General features: G+C 31.9%; 1 protein-coding gene across 1 annotated transcript; it reads right to left on the bottom strand.

Moving 5' to 3' along the window:
- Positions 1-2,911: 2,911 nt before the first annotated feature.
- Positions 2,912-5,982, bottom strand: LOC112737069 (delta(24)-sterol reductase). The gene is made up of 3 exons (XM_025786811.3): positions 5,839-5,982; positions 3,949-5,215; positions 2,912-3,588 (listed from the first exon to the last, which is right to left on the bottom strand). The coding sequence occupies exons 2-3, from the start codon at positions 5,194-5,196 to the stop codon at positions 3,133-3,135; spliced, it is 1,704 nt and encodes a 567-aa protein (XP_025642596.1). The 5' UTR covers positions 5,197-5,215; positions 5,839-5,982; the 3' UTR covers positions 2,912-3,132.
- Positions 5,983-6,504: the final 522 nt, after the last annotated feature.

The following is a 6,504-nucleotide window of genomic DNA, read 5'->3' as shown; positions in this document are numbered from 1 at the left end:
TGTAGATCTTGTTTTCTTTAATTGTTGTTGTTGATTTCTTACATTCAATTGTTGTTAGATTCTATTTTTGTTATCAATTAACTATGCTTTCCTTTTATGCCTTCCAAGTGTTTGATAAAATGCTTGGTTGGATTTTAGAGTAGAATTTTATGCTCTTAGCTTTGGAAGGTAACTTAGGAACTCTTGAGTTACTAATGTCCAAGTGATTGACGATTGGGAGCCATTAACGCTAGATCTCACTAATTGATTTGGTGGAGAACTAGGACTTATGGACTTGGATTGATATAGCTCACTTGACTTTCCTCTACTATTAGTTAGGGGATGATTTAGTGGGATTGATCCTTGCCAATTCTCATGTTGTGGTTAGTGATAAGGATAGAGATCCTTGACCACCAACCTTTGTCAAGACCTTTTTAGTTGTTAGTTTATTTTCATTGCCATTTACATTTCATGTCTCTTATCCCAAAAATCCCAAAACATACTCCATAACCAATAACAAGACACTTTATTACAATTCCTAGGGAGAACAACCTGAGGTTCAAATACTTCGGTTTATAAATTTAGGGGTTTGTTTTAGTGACAAACAATCTTTTGTATGAAAGGATTATTGTTTAGTTTAGAAACTATACTTGCAACGAGAATTCATTTGTGGATTCTAAACCATCAAAAATCCAATATCAATTCCCTTTGGGTCTTTCACCCCTAAAGGGCCTTTTCTGTGTTGGTTATCCACTCCTTGCAGGATTATAGCTCTATCATTGTTAACTGCGTCTTAGTGTTCTTGCTCAGATTCGAACGCAGTGTGTCCATCCTCATTTAGATCGTCCACCATCATGCGTTGATCTCCCAGTTCTCCGGTAACGGCGCCAATGTTACGTGGGTAACCTAAGATTAGTGGATTGGGCTTGAAGGATTGGCCCAAATGTCAACGGAAGGTGGTCTCCTACTTGTTCACGTTTGGGAGCCGTCGTTCGAGTTACGTGTTTGAAGAATGAGGGGTGGTACCTGCAAGGACACTCCAATGCCTAAGTTAGCAAAGAGGGTAAGCAGGTTTAGAAAGTATTAGAACTTAGAGATACCTGAGGGGTGTCAGTATATTTATAGTGGTGATCCAATAACCACTGTTAGAGTAGTTCCACTTCTTAAGGTGGATAACCGTTCCTTTATCTTAGGGTTGTTGGGATATTACTCCTGAAAGTGGGTTGAGAGATTTTAGGGGCAGTCACTTATTTGAATAAGTGTTATCTGCCAGCTCATGTCGAGCCCGACCTCTTTGGGGAGGAGCCTATGTCGAGCCCGACTTCTTTAGATGAGGTCGGGTGGGCGGTGAAGGCCTATCTTTAGATTGGGTCTTTTTGTTTTATTTGAACCTGGACCATAGTGTTGGGTCAAGGTATGAATAAATCTATAATTCAATTAATTATTTTTTTGGCAAGATTTGACCTTTCTTTTTAATTTTTTCCAATTACATTATCTCATTTTTATTTTGTTTAAATTGTAAAATTTTTATTTATCATCTTTTAAAAAAAATTCAATGGGCTATTTATATATTTTTTATAAAATAAAATACATAATGTGTTATTCTATTCATTACTTCTAATAAAAAATTTGTATTAATTGGAGTATTTTTTTCTTTTTAAATTTTTAAATGATTGATAGTTAACACATTTACATTATAATCTATTAATTTATAAAAAAGATTAATTTCAATAATTAATTTCACCTTTACATGATAATAAATTTATCTATTTAATTTTTTTAAAATTTAGTTAAAATATACTCCAAAAATTACTAATTAAAAAATATTTAAAAAATAAAAATTAATATTAATTAAGATATTAAAGAATAAAAAGTTAAAAACTATTTTAAATTTTATATATTAATTTTTTAATTAGATTAAATATTAATATAATAAAAAAATTAACCACTTAATATATATTTGTATAACAAATAAATTAAGTCTTTTAATAAATATATATTAATTTTTTTAAATAAATTATTTATAAATATTATAAAGTAGATTAAATATACGAGGCACATAATACCAGAATTTATACTAATTTGAATACAATTAAATAAAGATTTTGGAATTGGATGACTAGGTTAAAGTTAGAGAACCACTCGGTGAACGTTAGAAAACGTTTTCCTTTCATTGTTTCTTCTAGTAGACATTTACATAGTTAACTTTTCATATACTGTATTAGAAGCAGTGCACTTATCAAATCTAAACCATTTAGGTTTAGGCTTTGTTAGAATGCTGTTAGTATAAATAAAATAGTTGCAATGCCAATGAAATTCGATATAGAATACAAATTAGAATACAAATAATCTACTTTAAATAATAACTCAATAAAAATTAAAACTAATCCGTGAGCATAATTAAGAGCGAGATATCATTGAATCACTTTTATAAATATTAAGAATATATATAACATTAAATCACTCTTATAAATATTAAAAAAAGACTTGTCTCAAGCATTAGGGACAAAAACTATATTTTATTTTTCAATATAAGAGTACAATATATATTGAAATAACTATAGTAATTAAATTAATTTCATTTTAATTGTATTTAAATTCTTTCTGTCAAATAACTATAGTAATATATTGAAAACTTATTGAGTACAATGCATGTGAATGTAAGCCATTCCAAGTATCTATAAGACCGAAAAACTTAATTGAGTACAATGCATGTGAATGTAAGCCATTCAAGTATCCATAAGAATAATATTGAACATCAAAGTCTTTTTGCTGACTAAGTTTAACAAATTAGTCTAATATAATAAAAATCAGTTATGACCACCATTATTATAAATGTTATTATTTTGGACTTAGTTTATAACAACATTTGGATGTATAACGTTATATTATAAATGCATAATACAGTAGATTGGTAAAACACTGGATCAAATGATATCACAATCAAGCAGTTATAACCAATTTAGTCTCAACTAGTTAAAACAATAATATTAAGTCCACAAGTTGACCAAAGACATTGAAAAATCTAGAACAAGATCAGCAACTAAAGCAATAAGAAAATGGATAATAAAATGCCAGGAGTGGCAAAATCCTTAATAAAGCAAACATGAAACAACAAAACCTACTCATCAGATGATCCAAAATTTAAAATCATCAGTCCGTTGGTTGATCAACTTCAGCATAAGCATTTTCAAGGTGTGCTTGCTCGGCTTCTTGTACCTCCTTTTCGGTCTTCCGACCCTTTTTTGATTTGTAGTACACACTCATAAAGGTTCCAACAGCTCCATACTTCCTCCTACAATGCTCATAGAGACCAGCATCAAACATCCTCCAGAAGTTCTTCTCGTTCAGCTCGGACACAGCATATTGCGGCTGGAAACCATGATTCTCGATCAACCATGCCTCCATCTTGCGAACAGCTTCAGCACCATCAAATACCTCACCCCTCAAAACAGGACCTGGTGCATAGTAAACTCCCACGTCTGTGTACATTTGAGCAGTTTGTGTATCTCCTTGCCTACGGTGTAGTTCAAAACCTGGTTCCGGGTAAACCATAGTTTTCACAGGCAACTTGTACAGTTTGTGTGGGCATAGCCAAATAGGATACACCTAATGTATTGACAAAACATAAGAAAGAAAATAAGCAGCTAAACCAATTTGATTTATTCAAGAAAATGTGAATTCCTAAGATGATGACATGATCAACTTGGATTGAGATAAAATAGAGCACTATCTCCAATAAATTGCTACTTATAAAACTAATAAGAGTACCTGTAAAACTCACTCCTCAAATTTTCTAATAAGATTCAACTTCAAAGTTTCAAGAAAATTTCAATTCTTATTTCCGTCTTTATGAGTTAAAGTGTGGACAAAAACACAATCTTTAATTACTTTATATGGAGTGAAACAATTTAATTGGCAAAATTCATGCAAGACATTATTAAGGTTGGGAAAAGAGGAGAAAAGTACCTCCATCTCACGGTGAACCCATTCTAATGCATTTCCAACTTTGTATAAAGGAACAAGCATGTCTTGAATGACATGCATGTCGTGGTAATAGTTCCTTATAGCTTCACCTTGAGTTGCCTTGAGCAGAGACACTTTGGGTGGCATCAACCAACCAAAGAGAAACCTAAACCAAAATTGGTCAGCAAATGGGAGAATAAGCTTTCCCTCCCAGTACAAACACCTCGTATGCCTGTGGTAATATTCCCTAGTGGGAATGTACTCAACAAATGTTCCTTTCTTCAGTGCAGTCTCTGCATGTTGATAGAACCAGGGTTTAAACCACCATCCTACACTGTTGATCTTATTCCCCTTCTTCTTGGCCTCTTCTTTTGAAGCATACTTCCCTGTCATGCAGACAGCCTGGGTTGGTGAATAAACCATTGTTTCAACAAAATCTGGCACCTTCTCTGGGTTATCCTGGTCTCCATCTCTCGGTGCTAAAGAATCGGCATATGCTTGTGCAATGTCTTGCAAGTTACCAACAACAGGTTTGTAAGTTAGTTTCATGTACTCCTTAACAGGAATAAGTCTAATCTCAGCAGCAACAAGAAGCCCAAGTGTTCCCTGGGACCATGGAATAGCATAAAACAGATCAGAGTATTCATTGTCCTTGGTGGCTCTAACAAGCCTTCCATCTGCCAAAACAATTTCATAGGCTACAACAGTGTCAGAGAACAGGCCATATAAATGGGAGCTTCCTTCAATTCCATAACCATTAATAAGGCCACCAACAGTGAGATCATCAAGCTCAGCAACAACTGCAAGGGAGAGATTCATTGGGACGGTTGCTCTCGAGATCTGGCCCATGTTGACTAAGGGTTCCACTCTTGCAATCATTCGCTCCTTGTCGATTTCAAGAATGTTTCTGAAAGCAGATAGATCAACTTCAAAATGACGAGCCCTCTTATAGTCAACATTTCGCATCCCAACTGCAATCCATGGTTTACGAGCTGTGCATACCAGACCATCCTTGGATGGATTCCTCTGCTTGAGACGTTTGATGACCTTCTTTACATTCTCATCGTGCTCCTTCTGGCGTGTCTTATATGACTTCCACTCAGATCTTACATCCCCAAGGTATATAAGAAAATAAATAGTGAAGGAAATGGGAAGGACTACGAAAATGACAAGAATCCATCGAAACTGAACAAGATAGTCCACCCAAACCTTCTTCCTCTTCGGACGCAAGGGAGCCTCAAGATCAGACATCACTCTAGACCGTAAACAGCTTCAATTTGAAAAAAAAAAATTATAAGTACACTAAATTTGCACAAATAGAACTCACAAGTATTAAAAAGTTACAAAACACTGAAATACGAGAAGTAACCTTTATGAAAAACAAATTAGAAGATAACAATAACATAGATCTAATTTAAAAATTTATATAACACCATAAAGCAAAACAACAAAATACTCAACACAAATTTTCAGCTTAGACGAACTGCTTTACTACCTTCTCTTCGGAAGAAAATAAGAAAACAGAACCATTAACAATTTGTTAAGTTATCCTACTTAAGCAAACTAACAGGTATCAAATCTCTACATATATATGAATAATTCAAGAGAAGTTTCAAAATTAAGCGAGAAATGGTTGCATGTGCCTAGAACAACCAATATTTAACAAAATCCAAACACGAGCTACAAAGATCTGAGATTCTACGATAGAAAATGTAATCAAAATAAGAACAAACTAAAATCATGCAACTACTACATTAACAAGTTTTAGATATTTCTCAGTAATACATTAGAAATTCGAAACAAAAATTTTTAGATTAAATGGAAAAAATCAGAATTATAATTACACTCGGAGTATATGGAGTGAGAACGAGAAGAGAGAGAAAGAGAGAGTACCTGAATAGGCGACGAAGTGTGAGCAAGTGAGAGTAGATTGTGTTGGGGTTTTAAAGCGAGTTAAGGAGTGAACGAACAACTCATTCTCATTGACATTGAGTGCGAAATTTTTTTTTCACTGTTAATAAAAAAATAGAAATCTATCATTAATTATTATTAGACTATATATTTATAGAATGATCAATTAGTTAGCGATAACAATGAGAAATTAATTAGTTAATTTTTATTTTCTTATTAGCATGTGTATACATGTATATAATATACTCCTATGTACTCTTTCTCAAATTTTTAATACAGCTTTTTTTTTCATTTCCTCAATATTAATTTAAAAATATTATTTACAAGAAAAAAACATTTATCAAAATAGTTATTATGTATTTATATATAAATATATATTTTATATTATAACATATATTTATATAAATAATTAATTTAATAGTTAATTTTATATGTATATCTTGATTGATATTAATACTAAATACATAGTGATTTTGTGAGAAATTTATTTTTTAATCAACAAATAAATTAGTGTCAAGAAATGAAAAAAAGAAATTTAAAAAAAAAAATAAATAATTTTTTACTTAAAAATTTTGCTTTTAATCATTCTTTAATATGAAATAAGAAAGAATAAATTGTACTTTATATTTTATTTAAATTAAATTAATG

The sequence above is a fragment of the Arachis hypogaea genome, chromosome 13 (genome assembly GCF_003086295.3).
Source record: "Arachis hypogaea cultivar Tifrunner chromosome 13, arahy.Tifrunner.gnm2.J5K5, whole genome shotgun sequence".
In the NCBI taxonomy this organism is placed as follows: Eukaryota; Viridiplantae; Streptophyta; class Magnoliopsida; order Fabales; family Fabaceae; genus Arachis; species Arachis hypogaea.
The sequence above is the reverse complement of the archived record's forward strand: the minus strand, read 5'-3'. Positions and strand labels throughout refer to the sequence as shown.

Bases quoted from the DNA above. Each gene is read 5' to 3' on its own strand.
- LOC112737069 (XM_025786811.3), bottom strand. From the start codon at position 5,196: ATGTCTGATCTTGAGGCTCCCTTGCGTCCGAAGAGGAAGAAGGTTTGG. The intron at 3,589-3,948 runs GTACTTTTCTCC...TCAATACATTAG, and splicing joins GGGTTCACCGTGAGATGGAG to GTGTATCCTATTTGGCTATG.